At 31.3% G+C, this 22583-nt stretch overlaps 1 protein-coding gene across 1 annotated transcript; it reads left to right on the forward strand.

Moving 5' to 3' along the window:
• The first annotated feature begins 5614 nt into the window (after positions 1 to 5614).
• LOC129004814 (trypsin alpha-3-like) lies at positions 5615 to 12970 on the forward strand. The gene is made up of 6 exons (XM_054433458.1): positions 5615 to 5725; positions 7304 to 7380; positions 7782 to 7870; positions 8777 to 9041; positions 10637 to 10777; positions 12759 to 12970. Exons 1-6 carry the CDS (start codon positions 5674 to 5676, stop codon positions 12921 to 12923), a joined length of 789 nt encoding a protein of 262 aa, XP_054289433.1. The 5' UTR covers positions 5615 to 5673; the 3' UTR covers positions 12924 to 12970.
• The last annotated feature ends 9613 nt before the right edge of the window (positions 12971 to 22583 follow it).

Consider the following 22583-nt stretch of genomic DNA (forward strand, 5'->3'; position numbering starts at 1 on the left):
GCATTTTAGACCCTCAACGCATGCATTAAAAACGACTGTTTTTACTGCAGTATGACAAAAACAATATAATATGAACCCTTGATGACTCCGCTCAATTTTGTGGATGCTTCTGCGAACGCCCCCTAGTTATATTTAATCTGGGCAAACCTGATACATTGTTTAAGCATTTAATCTTAAAATTCGTAGAACAAGTAAGCAAAAATTAAAGAATAGTATTTTAAAGCGTAAATAAAAATGGCTTTTAATAAATGCCATAAGATACATCAAAGTCAAAACCACCAACTCACACCAGCTAAACCTTTAATGGTTTGGATCGTTCTTTTGTTTCATTAAATTAATTTATTAGTCTCCATATACCCGTCATTTATCACCTTAAAATGGCATCATTTATTTAAAACTAGCTTACCCGTCGTGCGTTGCCGAAATTTTAAGAACATTAGCCATTCCATATAATTTAAAACATGTAAACAACATATTTTCTATACAGTTTCCTCAAAATCCTATTAAGATAATTCTTATAAGCTTGACTTTTGAAAACTTGGGTCAACCATAGGTTGATACATCGGTAAAGTTGATTCATATAAATATTGGTTTTTCTTTTCCGAGTTAGTTTGCCTCTTCAACCGAACTGATTGACATAATTCTGGTCTTAAATTAAAGGTATGCACGCACTTATTTGCCAACAAGCATAGGAATTTATTTATTTGACTTTTATTTTGAGTCATGAACAAAAACTACTTCCTCCCTGTACATTTCCTATGGGAGTTAAATTTGGGTTTTCTTTTCAGAGTTCATTTGACCCTTCTACCCGACCGATTTTCATAATTTTGTTCTTTAATTTAATCTAACTACTATTTTACTCGGCTAAAAAATATAAACTTGATTTTTTAATACTTAAGCCTATTTTAATTACAAATGTATTTTACCAGTTCTATCTACATTAACATATATTTTATTCATTGTGACCCTTGGTGGGAGTATATTATGGATAAAATAAAAGGATTACCTTTTTTTATTTCATTTCTACAAAAAGAGGTTGGCGGCCTCTTTTAACCTTGCATTTGCCCGTCCACATAGACTAAGCGCCCGTGCGTGGATCGTATAAAGCAAAGCAAGGAGTGAGCCGGTACGGTACAAAGGTGAACTGTACTGATAAATTTTAGTGGCAGTGACCAGGATCCAACCCACGATACCGCTGCCTTGGGCCCGAAGTCCGCGACGCTTTTTAACCGACTTCCCCACTACCAACAAAAGGAGGAGGTTCTCAATTTGTTTGTGGCGATGTTTTTTTTTTCTATGTATGTTCACCAATTTCTCTGTGATTCTTTTACCGATCAGTGTGGTTCCACCACCAAAATAACTAGGAGAGTTTCTATTTGGTACCTTATATATTATGTTTAAGTATAATATTTGTTTCGGTGAAAAATTCTGAAAACCTTAAATATTCAACATTTATTTTGTTTACATTTGTGCAGATTGTTTACATTTGTGCAGAGAAGGCAATAAATAATGATAACATTCCTACAGCTGTTAGTTGAAACCATTTAAATGAAGCTACAGAATATTCTTCATGAAACAGTTGATTCATATTGATCAATAAACTATTTCTTGCCATGGAGCCCAAATGAATTACATTGAGAAAAATGCATTTTGTTTTGGTTACTATAAAAAATGTATTTTAACGTTTGACCTGATTTGTGTATACAGTAATTCTGTTTTTAGTATTGAATATTCTGACTTACAAAAACATATATGTTTCAGTGAATAGCTGTATGATATTGACAAATACAGTAAAGGTGGATTGTGAAAACCAAAGCATTCGTAAAACAGGTCTAAATATAAATTAAATGCAATTATTCCTTACACAACCTAAGAAGTGTGACAGTGCATAATCGTCAATTGTCTTAAAAGTGTTAAATATTTTAATTACTAAACATGCATTTGCAGATGTGGAATGTTTATTAATATTCTCTACCCAGTTACTATAACATATCAATACTATTATGCCTGCTTCGGAAAGTCCTAGAGGAAGATGATTTGCAATTTCGACTAGGCTATATCTTGAGCAAACAAAACCCCCTACATGACTTACACCACTTTTAGCTGAACCAATCTTTCATATAATATTTTCCAAAGGTACTATACGTGTTAACGACCAATTTTCCACTTTTGAGAGAGATTTTTTAGTGCTGGTAGCTGAGGAATAACTTTCATATTGTTCCAAAAGGCTTGAGACGTTACTGTATTTCTTTTTATAATGTAGAAGTACACCGATTGCAGGAAACGATGATGTCTGACATTTCAATGTATCTAGAAAAGACAATTAGTTTTTCATTAGGCCTAATGTAATGGACAACTCTTTCTTTCTTAAGGAATATCTAAAAATGTTTATTTTCATACCCATTGATTATGTAACCTGAACAGGTGACTCAAGCAGTTTTAAAATAATAATTGTTCTGTGGAACTTTTGATTGTTTCAAACAGTTTTGCTTATCAAAAATCCTCAAGTAATTAATATATAAAAAATTATACAGTCACTAAAAATCATGAAATAATTTATTTTTGTAAAAAAATACAACCGACTTCAAACGCTCAAAAAAGAATGAAATAATTTCAATAAAGTAAACTTTTGTATTATGGAAAGCTCACGTATTTCAAGTCGGCGCGGCTCAAACTGCAAATATGATTGAAATTAAATATTGTGTGTATTTTGTAAATCAATAAATTGTAGCTGGATAACATAAATATATAAAAAAACATACTGAACTGTTTCGTTTATAAATTAAAGGAAATATTTTCTTGTATTTTATGTTTACTTCAGAATAAATGCATTATGAAAATAACACACACAAATGTTCTATATGAATAGGAAAATAATTTAGTTTGATATTGTGATAGGGAAAAGAAGCTAGTTTAGTATTAAAACGTTACTTTTCCAAGTTAGAAACATTTAAATGTATTATAATCTTTTTAAAGATACTCGTTAATACCACTATAATGCCGATCTCTGATTACGGTAATAAAATAACACTTAACGCATAAATATGAAAAAGACATGCAGATGTCCTGAAAACTTTAGTTATAGATAGTCACCTGCAATATGGACACCCTCTTTCAATTTTGTATCAAAAGTCATCATAGAGCCGCGCCGACTTAAAATACGTGAGCTTGCCTAATACAAAAGTTTACTTTATTGAAATTATTTCATTCTTTTTTGAGCGTTTGAAGTCGGTTGTATTTTTTTACAAAAATAAATTATTAACGACAGTTGTTGGTATGACAACTAGTTCCATTCCTTAAAAATTCGTCAGGTCATTGAGTATGTAATCACATCATCAATGTATTATTACATTGTGGTATGTCAAACAAATTCTTTAAAGTACTGTCAAAATCACAATAGTAAAAACTAGTCATGTTGATAAAATAATTAAAATGGAAAGTAGGAATTATATAATGACATTAAGAAAGTATAGGATGACATAAGTAAGGAAAGGTTCAGGCAAAAAATAGCTCTCTCAGTCAAATAAACGTAGGAAGTAAGGGATAGCTAGAATATATATATATTAAGAAAAACCCACAAAAGATCCAATAACAAATATTAATGTGGAGGATAACTGGAGTGGATGAAGGATAATTTGCCTGACTTTAAACTAAACGAAGGGAAGGATAGGTAGTTCAGAAGAAGGATAACTAACCCAATTTCCTAGCAGGATGTAATCACAGACCCTGTGTCTGTCTGAGCGTCTGTACAGCCAGTGATCAAGAACTCTCTCAGTGGTATTTGACTGAACAATAATCTTGTTGGAATATAATAACCAACTGCTGCCCATGTTAATATTAAATTTATCGATATGGTATTATTGAAAATAATGTGGCGTATTCAAAATGTTATTAATTTGTGATAGTTACTGGTCTACAGAGGGTGGCCAAATTATTAGACTAGACGTATGTACTGTAGTTTAATGCATTTTTGACATAACTTTGAATTTGGTTAGAAAACATGTATAAATTAAAATAAAACTGCCTAATTTGGTATGGACTACAGTATAAAATCAATTTATATTATGCTTGAATGTTTTTGTATTGATTCAATGCTGCCAATACCATCAGAACCAATACAAAAACAATACAAAAACATTCAAGCATAATATAAATTGATTTTACACTGTAGTCCATACCAAATTAGGCAGTTTTATTTTAGTTTATACATGTTTTCTAACAAAAAAAGGCATTAAATTACAGTACATACGTATAGTCTAATAATTTGGCCACCCTCTCTATATGACAAATCAGAGAAAATGTGTGTTTAAAAATACTTTAAAGCAGTTTTGAAAAATATTCAAGCTCGTAAAGATAGAGTAAAATGAATGTAACAAATACAGAAGAAATTTGGGTTTTACATAGTAAACTCTCAATTTTATAAAAACTAAACTCTACTAAACAGCTTTAAAAAGGATCGATATGGTAAAAATGAAGTAAAACTAGTGTAACAAATAATATCAACCGATCTAAGTCAGGTTTGGAAAAATCGTTGCTTTTAAAAGGGGCTCCCGAGATTTATGTAAAGTAATTTTTCAGGTGGATACATTACCTTAGAACTTCATCTTTTCAACATTATTTCTCCTCAATCTTGAAACCGTTAAAGGTCCACTAACGCCATAATATGTTGATAGGAAAAACGAAAAACTATGATTATCGACAGTTTAGTTAGTCTAGTTTCAAATATTTAGGACAACACTTCACACTCAGGAGTATTAGTAGTTTCAACGCTTTACACAACACTAGTTTTTATACCGCTTCATTTGTTACGGATACATTTTCATTGCACTCCAACACATCCTAAATGTATGATACGAGTAGAAATGTTAAATCTCGGAAGGATTGTAAAAATCCTATGAGTTTTAATATACTAATCGCAACACACGACTAAACGAGACAGGGTGGAAGATAAAAAGAGTTTGAACAAAAACATAATTGGTTTGAACCTTGATAACAAAATACATGCTTCTTTAGTTGACTCACAACATATTGAACTGTTTGGTGGGACACGGAGTTCTATAATAACTATACAAAATATCTTAGTTATTTATTCCTTGCGTGTCAAACAGTTATTACGAAAGAACAATTTTGTTTTTCTATATGTGTTTTGTTTATCCAGCAGGTTTTCACACCCCTTACATAAAATCACATACCTATTTTATTAATGAAACTGTCAAATAAATTGTAAAAACTTATATAACTGCAAATTTAAAAGCTCCACTTCAAATGAAAAAATGAAATATTGATCAAGTTCTAAAGCTATATTGAAATGAGTTGAATTTGAATTTGAAGTTGAATTTTCTACATTTTGCTATGGCCCAATGGTTAGTGCATTTAACTCATTCAGTATAATGCGTGTTGAGGGGTTTATAGAGAGACGTACTAAGATAATAAGATTCTTAAAATAATAAGATTGAAAATAATAAAATTCTTTAAGCGTTAAAATATTATAAACATATAAATAAATATGACCTTTCGGGTTACTGTAAGATCCACTTGACCCTGAGACTTTTTGAGATTAAACGTCTCAAATTATCAGCATCACTTGAGTACCCCTCTCCAATATGTGAGATATGTAAAATCAGTGCATTACAAGTAGACAAATAAGATTAATGCTGGCAACATCTTCTATCTATGGCGCCTATAGTAGCAATTGTGACAGTTTTATTGTTTTTTTCCGCTTCAGGTAAGAGAATTCTAGTTTTGTGTGGTCTCGAGTCACTTTTACAATTTACCTATTATTTAATTCTAGAAAATATTAGAATATATTTATTAGAATTCTATTGCTTATAGTTTACTTTTGTTTGCATGAGGAACCAACCATTGCGTGCTGTTTTCAGGTATTTTATATGAATCTTTATTATTTTATAGACTTTCTTAAACATCTAGAAATAATTAAGATAATAAGCCTTTGAATCTTCCTAAACTAGGGTAATCAAAAATCTCCCATACCTTTGGTTAACAAAAATTTATGATTAGTAACGTTAATTGAGTTAAGACTTCTAAATTTAATTCTCATTACTGAGCTAAGTTTTGTATTTATTCTGAGTAAAGTCAAGTTCAAGTTGTAACATTCGTTAACTTTACCAGTCGTAATATCCGTGTAAGGGAAATTAATGTGGGGGTTTGCTCAATGCTATTACACATTATTTCATATTATTCTTTCACTAACCAAACTTTCATTAAAGAACTCCATTTTGTTTTGAGCTATCAAAAAACTAAAAAAATATATTTAAATTTAGATTGAAATAAGTTTAAAGTAATTTTATTAGGGGAAAATATGGATAGAATATGTTTTGGAATTGTTATAAATAATGGAAAATAACTATGCAATAACCACATACAATTAAGATTACAATTGAAACTTTTGAATAGTTGAGGTAGTTTTATATTTCCTATTAAAAATTTACTTTATTCATATCTTTTAGTTTCTTCAAAGAAAATGCAATTTTAATAGTTACGACTTGGCCAATGCAAAATGTTTGTAAATCTGGCTGAATAAATTACTTTGACTTTGTTCATATTAAACATTTGTATTTAAAAGGGTCCAATTGTTAACTTCAAAATACTGATTAGGAATATCTACAGCCGGATGTCCTTAACTATTTGATAAACATACGTAAAGAGTTCGTAGCTTTTACCTCAGATCAACCTTTTTACTACAATGTGTATCCTGTTTTAAAATTCCATCACAGCCTTCTTAGCTATTCTGTTACAGCAGCTTAAGTCACACACACGTAACCACTTTTTTTGTAATCTCGAATTACTTAACATATAAATGAGAGGTTAATTTACCCTAATATCGTATTGTAACTCTTATATCTTCTAAAGTCAGATGACGATCGTTTCGGCGACTATGTCACCTTCAGATCTTAGTCAAGAACATCAAACTTCACTCATGAGGTAGTCGAAACATTAAATACACAAACACAAACAAAACATGAGAAGAAAAACATAAAACATACAAAGCATAAAACATCAGATACTGTGGCCACAGGTATGCATTGCTTGGTTGACATATCTGGACATGTAAATATGTGAAATTTAAGACATGTGAGAATAAGAGCCACAAGACAATACTAAGGTAAATTAGCCTCTTATTTACAACCACGTATTTTTTCATTTATGGAGAAAAAAATCTGTTTACATAATGATCCAAAGAGTTGCTTCTGAATGTTTTGCGGGTGGAAAATGAGTAAGTGATACCGCAGTGAGGGTCTCATAATCAATCTCAAAGATGAGTAAATGTAAACATTTGTTGCAGATGCAGCATCTCCAGAGTCGTCTGCAGTATATATTATAGGTGGAAACTCCACTGATATAAAGCAACACCCATATCAGGTAAGATTTCGGCATTTTCGTGATTGATATTATGAAAATCGAGAAGAGTAAATTGTTTGTAACAAGTTTTACCGAGATGAACATTGTCACTTACGACGGTAAACGTTTTCATTACTATTCTAAAATGTATAGACCGCTCCAATGTAAACATTTAGCCTGATTACAATGTTATTCTATGAGAATAGAAATCTTTAGTTAATATTTCATAAAAATATCTTAAATACTTTAAAAATAAATATAAAAAATAAATATTTTTTATATTGTTTATATTGTGAATTTTTTTAGTTAAATATCTTTAGTTAAACATTTTCGTGAAACCATTATTTGTTAATCAGTGTTTTCTTTACCATAAAATCCTTAGTTCCCTAGGTCCTCAGTATAATCATTACGGACTATTCCAGGTAGCTATATGGTCTAACAAGGAGTTTCGTGGTTCTGGAGCTCTAGTGACTAAACACTGGGCGATCTCTACAGCTTCTATACTGGTTGGGTGAGTTTTCGTACAACATTTTAACATAAATACATATATTTCATACCATGAAAGTATTTTATACCAGATTCATCACTACACAGTTTAAATTTTTTAGCTCTAAAATAATTTTCAGGAAAGAGTAAACATTTCAGGAGGAGTAAGAGGAAATACTAAACACCATATTTTAAAGTAAAAATTGTATAGTAGTAAGTTTAAGTAAAATACATTAATTCCTCATTGCCGACACTAATCATATAACTAAAAGGAATTATTAATTTATTTGGCGAAGCTAAAATTACTCGTATAACTTGCAGATTGTTGTTTTGGAATAACTGGGCTATTTGAATGATATACGATGAATATTTGATCCTACGTAAGAAATAGACTTAGATGACTTTTTAAGTTGGGTCGAAACAACGTATCTACAAAGCTGAAGTGTGAGGTGCATTTTGGTCATAGCTGTGTAAAGCACTTTTCAAGTGCATAAAAGATAAATCAAACATCTGATGCAGACTAAGCATTCCTCTTGAACTGTAAATATTGATAAGAAAATTATACTTCTAGGCATTTTAAACAACTTCACAGTCTTCCTCTGTAATAATTATGATTCATCGAAAATTGTTCAACCACTGTCAAAAACAGTTGCGTATAAATGTTAAAGGTTTGATAGCCAAATTTGTTCTCTGTAATTTTGTCGTTAGCAATACAAATTGTTAAACCAAGGCAGCGATATCTTTAAACTCTTGTTCTGTGTTGCCTTTTAAAATCGATCACCATTCCTGAACCGGATCGGTTCGTCTTGGCAAGTTTCACACGCAAGTCTAACAAAACAACGTTGTTGGACAAACGCAAAGTCAGGCTCATAGTATTCAAAAAGTGAAGCCTTTTTAAAGTGAACTAACCTAATAGCTTCAACCAACGCAGGTTCGATGCTGACACCCTGGTCGTGCGAGCTCACAGCAGCCTTGCAAGTTCTGGAGGAGAAGTGTTCAACGTCAGCAAGAAGCTGATCCACCCAAGGTTCCGCTTCAGCAACATGACCTTCGACGTGGCGCTGCTGAGGCTGAGGAGGCCTTTGATGACGTCATCGTCAGCTGATAGTGTGACGTCACTGTCGACAATCCCATTGGCTCGCACTTCACTGCCGTTCGATAGCACAGCTATACTCTCTGGCTGGGGTTCAACCACGGTAAGTGAGCAATATGTTGATCAGCAATAACTGTTCTTGGGCAAAGGTTCTTGGTGGTTGTTGAGCAAAGAGGTGACTATCAAGGACTGTGTAAGGCTATGTTAGAGTAAAGGTCTAAGACCAACTGTAACTGCCTTGTAACTGTAGTGCTCGTCTTAAAATGATTGTAATTTATTCTAGAAGAGATTGATTCAAGACCCGGTTCCTATTTCTCCTGGACGGCAATTGGTGTCTAATAAATGTTGGAGACTGTGATAATATTGTCCAAGAATAGGCGCCAATATAAATGCACCGTAAAGAATCCCTGTTTTGCATTTTCCCCTATAAAAGCGTAAATTGTAAAAAAAGCTTCAGAACTTCATTTTAAGAATTATAATTTCAAATGGGTTTGAAGATATTAAACGGGAAGCTGACGCTTATGTTCTATTTATTGTAGTAGAGTCCTTGGCCTTAAATCCAGAACTGTGGATGTGGATAAATGAGCGAACCCGTGTTCCCGAATAGGTAAAAAGGCGTCAATGACTGACTTTTAGGGCTACTCTTTGGGATTATATATTTTGCAATAATCAAATGCGCATCCTATTTGGTTTTGTGATGTGGAGACCCTCCCGGGTTACTTCATACCAACATTCTTTCATTGAAAAATACTGAAGGTTTTAACGGACGACTGAGAAATCCTTGTGATATTAGTTTGTTGACGAACTGACGCAAGTACACTGTACTGAAGATTTCATCGAGTGATTCATTGAGAAACACTTCATTATATTTCCATCTTATTCTGGAGTAGAAAGGCGTGGTTTTTATGAAAAGGTATAGAAATATAGGCTTTAAGATGAAACGGTAGATATTCAATTAGTCTACTAATTGTATTTATATTTGGAAAATAACAAATGGAATTTCGAGTGTTTCTCAGAATCCAAAAATCCTTTGAAATTAGAACCAATGCAAATTTAGTGCAATAAAGAAGCTTGTTCTTTATTTAAATGTAACCAAATAGAACTGGAGATTGCCATTAGCAATTGAAAACTTATTAAGAACTTAGAATTCTTTTCGTAATGGGGAATAGAATGCATTTTAATGTCCAAGTACAAGTAGAATATTTTAGAAAACTATCCTGAAGAGTGATTAAAAGATGATATTTAGGTACTCCCACGCTTAAGCTAGCTAAATAATAATACCAATTAGATACATTTCATTGCTGTGTATTATGGTTTTTTACATACTAACAACTTAATTCAATGGTATGTAGAGTAGACGTTTGTATGCTGATCGATATAAGAAAAACCAGAATAAAAATGTATTTATTTAGATGTAGAACAAACCTGATCTTATCTTTGGTTATAATTTCATTAATAATAGTATACATATACTCATATGGTTGAATTATAATAAACAGCGGAAAATCATAATTACTAAACGTTACACTTATACATATAGCTTATCGCTTTAGAACAGATGCTCAGTAAACAAGAACCTCGAGCAATACGTAAAGTGTAACTTATCCACGGTTCTCTGAGTTTCGTTTCATGCTTCCAGTACTTTACTATTCGTGCAACGTTTAACATCCAAGTCATAAAATGTCCATGAACTTACAGAAGACGGCCAAGATGTCAGATCAGCTGTTGCAGACCTCTGTGAGTCCAGTGTGTTTGACAGAGTGTCAACAATCATACGAGAGGCGATTGTTGCGAACTGTCTTCTGCGCCGCAGCTGATCATGTGTACGGGCCTTGCTGGGTAAGAATTGTATTGATGAATTTGAACATTAATTTGATATAGCTTATTAATATAAATATTTGTTGAATATACATGGTTTTTATCGCGTGCTAGTGGGGTTCTACGGGCTGTAAATATGATAAATCTATATTTTATAATTTTGTCGATAATGGTACGTTTGCAAGATCATACAGTGTTGTACTCTCGTTAAACAGCTGTGTGGATAAAAACTATCTTATTCTTAGATTAAAGTTGAATATCATCATAGAATTTATATCTACACTATGTAGACAATTTGTTGATATAAAGTCAATGATATCATCCGGTTGGATACCAAGATATGCCCGGCCGTTGCAAGGGAAAATTTAACAACATCTGGGCTGTAAACAGTTTTTTTATTACTATTATTATTATTTATTTTTATTTTTAGAAAAACATTATTAATCATATTAGGGCCACAACAAGTTTTGTACATTGTTGGTGAGTTTTAAATTGATACTTAACAAGTATTCAATTATTTGTTCCATATTTTACAAAAAATCAACTAGGCTGTATTTTCTACGAATATATGCTTTACACATCAATTGGCCTGGTGAAGAAATGGACAGGATTTTATGGTCACCACTCTTGATAAATTTATTCATGCTTTTTAGATAAAAAAGTTTCATATTTTATATGATCAAGGTACGTATATTTTACAATAAAGCATATTTAATTATTCCTTGTATAGTTAAAAAATATTAAATCGTAGTTATACAATAATGGTATTATTTGTGTCGGATTGTTTTAATGACATAACTTTGTTGATAATGTATCAACCAATATATGAAATATATAATCAATATATGAATATATGATATGATGATATGAATATTATCGGGTTATATTTTCTTTTGAATGTCTTAAGACTATGGCTTCTGTTTAAGCGAACGAAACTTTTAATGGTCGTATAAAATAGCGTTAACGCTTTCAAAAGTTGCCGTGTAAAGTTAATTAATGGCTTTTAGTACTTTTTATTACACTGCACGGTTAGCCCTGGAAAGGGTATCTAAGGTTTAAGGTAAATAATCTTTGGTACAAAAAGTAAGAGTCGAACCAATTTCTAAATCATATTAAAGTGTATGGCCTACTATGGCACTCTAGTAAAAAAAACCTTAATAAATATAAAACGGAACTGTAGCAAACAAAACCAGTATAATAGGTGAAAGTTAGAAACTCTTCACATTATATTTAGGTATTAGGTATTTTCAAAAAACTATTTTATTTTCAGCTCCTCCCCTTTTAGACAAATTAAATATTTGTGCGGCTAACATTTTGGTTATGTAGATAAAGGGGAACACTTTAGTTTAATAAACTAAATTTAACAAGGATCCTTAGCAAGCCAAAGTTAAAGGGCCAACAATAAGTAAACCAACTTACTGAGCCAAGTCGTCTTCCGATTGGTTGGTAACATCACAAATATTTGTTCCCTGGCGGTTGTTACTAGTTTATCCTGTAGCAGTTTGTTTTACTACTGAAGGAATTGATCTAGCAATCGATCTTGCTCTTTTTAAAATTACTATTTTCTTTAGCCAATCTATTTGCTTTGAATAATATGTTTGTTCAGATACTGTACTAAAGTAAACTTTTCAAACGCACAACCTTATTTCCAGCTTATAGAATCTAAAATCTTCCACTTTTCAATTACTTTCCCTAGTTCTCTTCGTTCACTACAACATCGCAAAAAAATACTCAACATTATTTTACCTTTGACATATTACATCACATCCAGATCCGAAGCATCGTACATAATAAATGTTGGGGTTAAACCTTCCTTAAATGTTAGAACCAAATAGTATATGGTTCCCCCCTCAATCCCCCCCTAAATTTATGGCGGTGGAACCCTTGTCAATTTATGGTTCTATACCGTTACAACAATATTATTCTCGTACTATGCAAACAGGAGATTTACCAGACAAAATACTCAGAATATGTACAATTTATTTTTCTCCTCTGTATACAGGGTGACAGTGGGGATCTGCTCGTCTACAATGGTAAGTTGTACGGACTGTTGTCGTGGAACCAGGGATGCTACGACCAAGCAGTACCCTCAGTGTTCACTGATATACACAAAGTCCGACCCTGGGTGTTCAGGGCTATCAGGAGGCACTCTCGTCAGGAATTGTAAATATTACAACATACATCGATGCTGATGGAAATGTAAATTGTTTTAAATACAGTTAGGAAAATCCAATAAAGATTTTTGATGTAGTGTTCGTATATTTGTATAACAGTCACCACCCAAACATAATGTATCTGGGGTATCAGTTAGAATTGATTGTCTAGGTAGTTAGGTTTTAGTTATATTTGATTTTAAAACAAAGTGAGGCCAATTCTGGAAGTAGATGTCATTTGTCAATGGGATAATGTGTTCTTACAAAAAGTTGAACTTAAATACAGTAGTGGAATGAATAGGACTGTTTCTCTACATGAAACTTCTGCTAATGGCAAGATTATTCTAAAGGAAACACACCTTTAGACCTGGTGATACTACTGCAGACGGAGAAAACTGTTGGTCTGTACAGTATATTGAAACTGTACACAAATTACAATTCAAATTAATGTAAAATAAGGAACCGATAAGAAACTTTATAAATCATAATATATACTTGAACTGATATTCAGTTTTATAATGCAAACAATTTATTATTGAGATAAATTACCATTAAAGACTGCATATTAAATTTAAAATTGTTTAAAGTAGCAGTTTAACTGGTTTTCGAAATTTATATCTTTGTAAGTTACCTGATAAATACTCTATGATACTACTATGATATTCGAAAATTAGCTAAAATAATCAGTGAACAAATGTGCTTTTGAAAATAATAAATGGCTTTTGTTGAAGAACCAAACAAATTGGAAATTATAATGCGAAATAGTCTTTTTCCACTGCTTAGTATTCTATCCTGAAATATTTAGATTAAGTCTTGGCGATGATAAATGACTCTTTATCACCTTCATTAAGTTTTGTCTCTCAGTATTGAATTTACAGTGATAAATCGTATCAAATTTTTAAAACAATAGGTTTGATAACCCGGTTTGGTATTTTAAAAAAAGTATTATAAATAGCTTGTATTAATGACGGTATAGTGAGTAGTAAACTTTCAACTACGTATTGTATTTTAATTAAAAGAAGACTTTATGGAAACAACAAAACCATCTATTGTAAAAAAACTGCACACTATTTATATAATATATAATTAATAGTATATAATTAATCAAGACTTAATCTACTATAATTATTTTTATTATAAATTGAATTTGAAGGCAACAAAAATTTATTTTGAAGCACTTCAAAGATCTCGTAGAAGATAACATGAACAATTATGTATATAAAATGTACTAGTTGAATACAGTGGAATAATACACATAGGGACGAATACCGTACACATTCTAAATCAACCAAACCTTATGGAACAGATTTTAGTCTTAGTCATAAACATATTTAGCACACTGTATTCTCCTAATCTAAACAGTTGTAATATTGAATTAGTTTATTTTGTTAGTGTAGGATATAAAGAGAGTAAGGTTACTGAATAGTTAAACTAAAATGTACAATGAACTCTCTGTGATTCATAGAACAGAAGTTTGGAATCTACATTAAAATCTTATCCAATTCCAAAAATACTAAACGTCATCCATTCCACTTCGGAGAACCGATTACAGACTGTGTACCATTACAGAGGCAATATTGAATGTTCAGAATGTAATACAATCACAGCTTCATCTGGAGACGAGGGTTGGGATTACAGCTCTGTATTCAACTGATTCACACAATACTGACAGTGGACTGTATTTGGGGATGGGCTATAACACTTATCACATTTACCTGACGTAATTTTGTCCCCAAAATATTGTATTATATTTGTAACGTTGTTGAAAATGTTGTATAGAGGTCTTGGCAGTTCTAAATAGCAAAGAAACTGCCGTTAGCTTTTCTATGGTGAGAATTGAAGTTACAAAATAAAAGATACATAGATAACGACCTGAATTTACAGAATATGGAATCTTTACGCACATTGATGAATGAATTCAAATTTCTCGCACGCTAACAAAGATCCGATTAGTAAAATATGCCCTTCGCAGAAAATCTGCTGATTAGCAAAATGTCAATTCGCTTAAATAATTTGCTAAAAGTAAAAAGAAATGTTGAAATTATTCTTCCAACAGTAGTACTGTATAGCTAAAACAATACCCAACACCAAACCAAAACAATACTCGTACTACCCTAATTATATGAATGTTATACAGTAAATGATGCTGATTATTGCTAACAAAAGACACAGTGAGAGTAAGTGAGGTGTTTGACAACACTCAAGTCTAATGTTGTGAACTTGGAAGTCAAATACTACAAATGAAGTTTCTGTCTTTGGCGTGTGTTGAGAAACTCGATGCATGCGGGATGACAAAACATCGGGTAGTATAAGTTCAAATATGAGGAATTCTAGTAGAAACTTATCTGTTACTTATTTGAGTCACAACACAACTAATATTAGTCTCATTTAATCTTATATGTAAATGGGTTTTGATAATAGAGAGGAACAGTAGAATTTTTCCTATTGATTTTTGGATACATTTAAGCACTGTTTTAAATTGCTATGCAATGTAGATAGTTTAATTAATTTATAACGTATGTACACGAACACAATGTTAAGTTGGAAAATATATTTCTCTAAAGGTTGACTGTAGCTGGTTGAAACAGTTAACCACTAAACCCCCAACAGATGGTTAAAGTTTATCAGACCACTAAGCTAAGTGGTAAAGTTTCTTTTTCAAATTGAGCATTACTAATAGTGTTATATAAAATATGCAATACAAACCTTTTCCCATTTATTTATACATATTTCAGATTTTTTTTCAATCCATTTAAAAAACATCGTTAATTAAAATATTACCGTTACACCGAAGTAGATATAATACCAGAATATGACCCCACTTTCGGCGTTTTAGAGGCACTTTTAGGGCACTTTTTATAGGGGAAAAATGAGAAAAAAATGGAAGAGCTTTTTTTGGCCACTTTTTTTAAAGACCCAGCTCTCGACCTATACACCCCTATATAAATTTTCTACTTTTGTTAATACTAAAAATCACGTCTGGAAATGGTGAGCTTTTTATGGCCACTTTTTTAAAGACCTGGATCTCGTCCAATACAAGCCTATATAAATGTTCAAACTCCATTAAAATTTCAAATCCACATCCATTCCCATGTATATTTTCAAAATCATGTGAGGTTTGTGCGCGAACTCGGGCACGCTTATGGCTATGTGTAAACTATGCCTGACTCAAATGAATGACTGTGAGTGTAACCTAATGACCCCAATCAAAACCAATTGTCAACATTCTCTGTCTGTCTGGCGCCAGTCTGTCTGGGGCAGGTTTAGACAATTACCAAATATGTTTGATTGATTGACCTCAATTATTCAATTGTTCAATTTCAGTTTGTTCAATTTCCATTGTTAAGTTCTAAATTAATTTAGACAATTTTGTGGTATATAAGGGGGGCATTCTACGGAATCATCACTAACTCTTCCACCTGGATCTTCTTGTTTTGGTAAGTCTTTGACATCTAAGCTAGACTATTGTAATATGTTGTCGTGTGTCGGGTCATGGGATCAATTGGTGACGTAATTGATGCTTGTACTCATAGGCCTACTCTGTATTTCTTTTAACTTAGGAGTGTAGCTAATTTCCCGAGTCCATTTTTCAAAACTTAGCCGAATTGAGTCACTAAGGAACTTGTAAAAAATGTATATAAGTCTATTTTTAAACACTTAGAGTATTTTGAACAGTCACTAAGGAACTTAAAATGTATATAAGTCTATTTTAAAAAACTTAGCCAAATTCACTCATGACTTTGAGTCAAAAGTTTGCACAAGTTATTATTTAAAAACTTAGCCGAATTATACTCACTATATAATTTTGTCGAGTTCCTTTTAACATAGGTAACATAGTCTTCTCTATAACTAACACTCACTCTGTATATATGTAGACTCAGCATTCTGAATTGCTAAAAAGTATTTTTACTTAAGATTTTGGATTTAGTTTTGTTTTAAAAAATTGCAATTGCCAAATTTTATTGTATGAAATTGTTTTGAATATTAAAATTTAAAATTCTGATTTAAATTATTATTTCCCATTAATTGAAATTGTCTAAAATGTAATTTCCATCATATAGAAGATGCTAACTTTGTTTTTTAGTTACATGTCAACTGTGTGCTGCTTCTCTATCCAAAAAAATAACTTATTTTGTTATTACTATTTTTAAGTGAGTCAAAATTGTGCACAAGTTATTATTTAAAAACTTAGCCAAACTTCATGCAACGGGGGACTTTGAGTTAAAAGTGTGTACAAGTTATTATTTAAAAACTTAGCCAAATTCACTCACAGGGGGGGACTTTGAGTCAAAAGTGTGCACAAGTTATTATTTAAAAACTTAGCCAAACTTCATGCACCGGGGGACTTTGAGTTAAAAGTGTGTACAAGTTATTATTTAAAAACTTAGCCAAACTTCATGCACCGGGGGACTTTGAGTCAAAAGTGTGCACAAGTTATTATTTAAAAACTTAGCCGAATTATATTCACTATATAATTTTGTCAAGTCTCCTTTAAAATAGGTAACACTCACTCTGTATATATGTAGACTCAGCAATCTGAATTGCTAAAAAGTATTTTTTATTTAAGTTTTTGGATTTAGTTTTGATTTAGAAAATTACAATTGCTAAATCTTATTGTATAAAATTGTTTTGAATATTAAAATATAAAATTCTAATTCAAATTATTATTTCTCATTAATTGAAATTGTCAAAATGTAATTTCTACTATATAGAAGATTCCAACCTATTTTTTAATTACATATATAAAAATGAAGACTACATGTCAACATTGTTTTGCATCGCTCTCCAAAAAAAGCAACCTGATTCGCCACTACAAGGTAATACATAAAATGAAGGTGAAACTGTGCAAAGTTTGTGATATAATCTGTGATAATAACATGGCTCTAAAATCTCATATATTACAAACTCATAAGACTTGTAATTTCTGTAAAAGAAATGTTGTTGGTCATTTTAAAAGACATGTAAATTCTTGTAACAAATGTCCATATACAATGATTAAATTTGTTGGTGAATCGATTAAAACTGAACTTAAAAGTACTCTTCAGTCTTGTCCTCTACCAATAAAATGGACTTTAGTAAGGAGAATCAAGTTTTTAAAATATACAATAGATCAAAATGGAAAATTAGTTAATGAGAAAGAATGTATTGCAGATTTTAGAAGCCTTACTACCTTAACCATTGAGAAGAGAGATTTAAAGCCTCAGATTGAAAATGCCCTTTTAAAGATTGACGCTTCCATACACAAATATCAAGCCGAAGGCAGTGGATGGATTTATGACCATACTAAATATTGGCAGTTGCACGTTTACAAGTATAAGCCCCTAACTCCAAAGTCATACATTCCCACACCAAAAAGTATTAAATTGACAAAAGCAGTTTTAAATATAAAGAATGTTGATAATAAATGCTTCCTTTGGTCAATTTTAGCAGCTTTACATCCAAGGAATGCTAAACATGCTAATAGAGTCTCTAACTATGCATCCTACGTAGGTAAGTTGAACATGACAAATATAAAATATCCCGTAAAAATATCTGACATAGATCAATTTGAAAGAAAGAATAATATAAGTGTTAATGTATTTGGAGTTGAAGACCAAAAATTTATATATCCATTAAGAAGAACCAAACTAAATAGTAACACTCATATAGATCTATTATTATTACAACAAGGTCGTAAATCACATTACTGTTTAATTCGTGATTTTAATAGGTTAATGCTACGGTCAACAAAAGATAACAGTAAAAAGCATTTTTGCAAGTTTTGTTTACAACATTTTTACACCAAAGATAAATTGGAGTGTCATATAACATATTGTAAAAACTTTGATGTCCAACGAGTGGAAATGTCTAAACAAGATACATTACAATTTAAAAATTATAAATATCAACTTAAAGCCCCATTTGTAATTTATGCTGATTTTGAGTGCTTTATAAACTCTAACAACCATACTCCATCTGGATTTGCATTTGTCGTAGTAAAAGATTCTAAGATTATTTCTGAAGAGTTATATAGTGGCGAAAATGTTATGGATGTGTTTTTCGAAAGGTTGTTTGAGACTTATGACTTCATTAAAAATCAAATGGCAATATATATCCCCCTTGTAATGACTCCTGAGCAAGAGGCATCTTTCCAAAACTCAACACATTGTCATATTTGTGAAAAGCCTCTATATTTTGATAGGGTACGGGAACATTGTCATTCAAATGGCCAATACCGTGGAGCTGCCCACAATGATTGCAATTTAAACTATAAAGTAACAAAGAAAATACCAGTATTCTTTCATAACTTAAAAAATTACGATGGACATTTAATTATGCAACACTTGGGAAAGTTTAATCGTAAATTAAATTGCATAGCCAAAGATATGAAAAAGTACATTTCATTCTCTGTTGATGATTTAGTATTTTTAGATTCCTATAACTTTCTGTCCCTTCCATTATACAAATTAGCTTCCAATTTAAATACATTTAGATTCATAGACAATCCACTACTACAACGCAAAGGCGTATTTCCCTATGAATATATGACAGGACCAGATAAGTTTGCAGAGTCTCTACCTCCAATTGAAAAATTTTACAGTACTTTAACTAAAGAACATATCTCTCCCATCGAATATGAACATGCTAAAAATGTCTGGACCCATTTTAATATACATAATTTACAAGAATATCATGATTTATATCTTAAAACAGATGTATTGCTACTGGCTGATGTGTTTGAGACATTTAGAGACCTGTGTTTAAAGGATTACAAACTTGACCCCGTACATATGTATTCACTTCCAGGACTAACATGGGAAGCTTGTCTTAGAATGACTGGTATAAAATTACAATTATTTCAAGATATTGACATGCATTTGTTCATAGAAAGTGCAATCAGAGGAGGAGTCAGTATGATTTCTACACGTTACGCTAAAACCAATAATAGATATATGGGCAAACATTATGATCCCAATCAAGAAAGTGTGTATTTAATATATTTAGATTGTAACTCGCTATACTCCACAGCTATGTGTGAGACACTACCCGTGGATGGATTTCGTTGGACGAATGAGATAGACTACAAAAACAATCAAAATGATGAGTTTGGATATATCTTAGAAGTTGATTTAAAATACGATAAAAGCTTACATGATTTACATAATGACTATCCATTAGCACCTGAGAAAATGAATGGCAAATTAATATCTAATTTAAATGACAAAACTAAATATATTTTACATTATAAAGCATTACAAAAATATGAGGAATTAGGTTTGGTTGCTACAAAATACTATAGAATTTTAAAATTTAGACAATCAAAATGGCTTGCACCCTATATTAATTTTAATATTGAAAAACGCAAATGTGCTAAAAATGATTTTGAAAAAGACTTTTACAAATTGTTAAATAATAGTCTCTTTGGTCGAACAATTATGAACCAACGCAAGTTTCGTGATATATATCTCAAGGATGAGTCACTATTAACAAAATATGTCACTAATCCAAGGTTTGACTGTAGCAAAAAGTTCGATAACAATTTACATGCTATACATTTAAATAAATTAGTTGTAAAGTTTAATAAGCCGATATATTTGGGAATGACCATTTTGGATATTAGTAAAGTAATAATGTATGATTTCCACTATAATTATATGTCAAAATTTAAGAACAAAAGATTTCTTATGACTGATACAGATTCTTTAATGTATTCTATAGTTACAGAGGACTTTTACAAGGAAATAGAAAGTGACTTGCACTATTTTGATACCTCTGGATATAGTAAAGACCATTTCTTATACTCTGATAAAAATAAAAAAGTCACAGGCAAGTTCAAAGACGAATTAGATGGTCATATTATGTATGAATATTGTGGTTTAAGACCAAAGTTATATTCTTATATTCCTCTAAAATGGTTATATGAAGAAGACAAGCAAGCTTTAGAGGTGAAGAAAGCTAAAGGAGCTGATGGTGCTACAGTTAAACATCTCCTTAGACATCAACATTATTTGAACTGTCTTGCAACTGGGCAAGATTACTATGAGAATGTGACAAGAATTAAATCTACAAATCATCATCTTCAAACCTTAACCATGAACAAGAAAGTACTATCATTTGACGATGACAAGAGGTTTATTCTAGAAGATGGCATCAATACGCTTGCGCTTGGTCACTATAAAATTGATCAAACATAAATCTATATTTGCCATTATTCTTTGACCTTTCTTTGTCTATTACAAAAAAGCCATATTTAGTTTTATCCCAGCATTGGTGGCAGAGATTTCTAAATTGGTTAAATGAAAAGTCATTACCAACATGATTGTTATATACATGTTTTAAATTTAAATCATCTTGTTTAAATAAAATTAGGAAATTTACATTATCACGTAAATGTTTGTGTACTTTGCTGTAAGATTGACACAAGTAAAAACAGTTAATATTTTTATGTCGACCCATTGAAAAAAATTGTGTAATATTTTGACTATTTATGTCATCAAATACAACAACTGACTGTGATTTTACATCATTTGGTGTGATTTCACAGTCAGTACACGTGTGTAATTTCACTTCGTCACACAAACTAAATATTTCAATTATTTTTTTATATTTTTCTTGTTCTAAAGATTTAGATATTAAATATAAGTTTGTAAATTTTAATCCTTCCTTTCTTACAATTAAATTGTAAATTACAACCGTCTTCCCACTTCCACTTGGACCACAAATAACACATCGAATATTGGTAGGAAATAGACCCAACTTCTTTGGTATATTTTCCTTAGTATGTACTATTTTAAATTTATGTTTTTGTTGAATAAAAGACATTTTTTATATAATAAAAATGGTGAAAAATGATAATAAGAAAACATGTAAAAAAGGCAAAGGTTTATTCTTAAAGCCTTACAGGGGTCGAGGGCTATTGAATACTCTTATAAATAATCTTCCATTTCCACTTCACATACCATCATATCGGTACTGTGGACCTGGAACGAATATACGTCAAAATCTAGCCAAAAATGTACCTCCAAAAAATAAGTTAGACTCTTATTGTAAAGAGCATGACATATTCTACATGAATAATCCCGATACCGCTGCTCGGAACAAAGCAGACATGAGATTAGCAGACTTAGCTTGGACTAGAGTAACGGCGAATGACGCAAATCTTGCTGAAAGAGCTGCAGCTTATGCGGTGACAAATTTGATGAAGGCAAAAGCAAAAATGGGAATGGGATTAAAATTTAATAAAAAAGATGGACAACTACCAGCTGTTAGAGGCCGCAAAAGACGTGCCTCACTTCCGGGGGGTGTACCTAAAAAACGAGCTAAAAAATCTAACACCAAAAGTAAAAGAGTGCGGAATAGTTAATTTAGACAGTTCATCTGGCACACATTGGACAGCATATCGTAAAAATAAAGATATTGTAATTTATTTTGACCCATTTGGAATCCAACCTCCAAAAGAAGTAATTAAATATTTTGAGGGACATAAAATATTCTATACAACCGATCAAATACAAGATTTAAATAGTTCTATTTGTGGAATTTTATGTTTATCATTCATAAAAAATTTTTGTTTATAAAAATGGATTCATTTACAATAACATTTTCGGGTACAGAGCCAGAGCTAAAGTCAGTGTTCTTTCCTCCCATAGAATTAAATGATGATTATGTAATTGGATTAGTTGATTTTCAAAGTT

Source organism: Macrosteles quadrilineatus, unplaced genomic scaffold (genome assembly GCF_028750875.1).
Source record: "Macrosteles quadrilineatus isolate MER2022 unplaced genomic scaffold, UCM_ALF_1.0 Scaffold_11__1_contigs__length_5352618, whole genome shotgun sequence".
NCBI lineage: Eukaryota > Metazoa > Arthropoda > Insecta > Hemiptera > Cicadellidae > Macrosteles > Macrosteles quadrilineatus.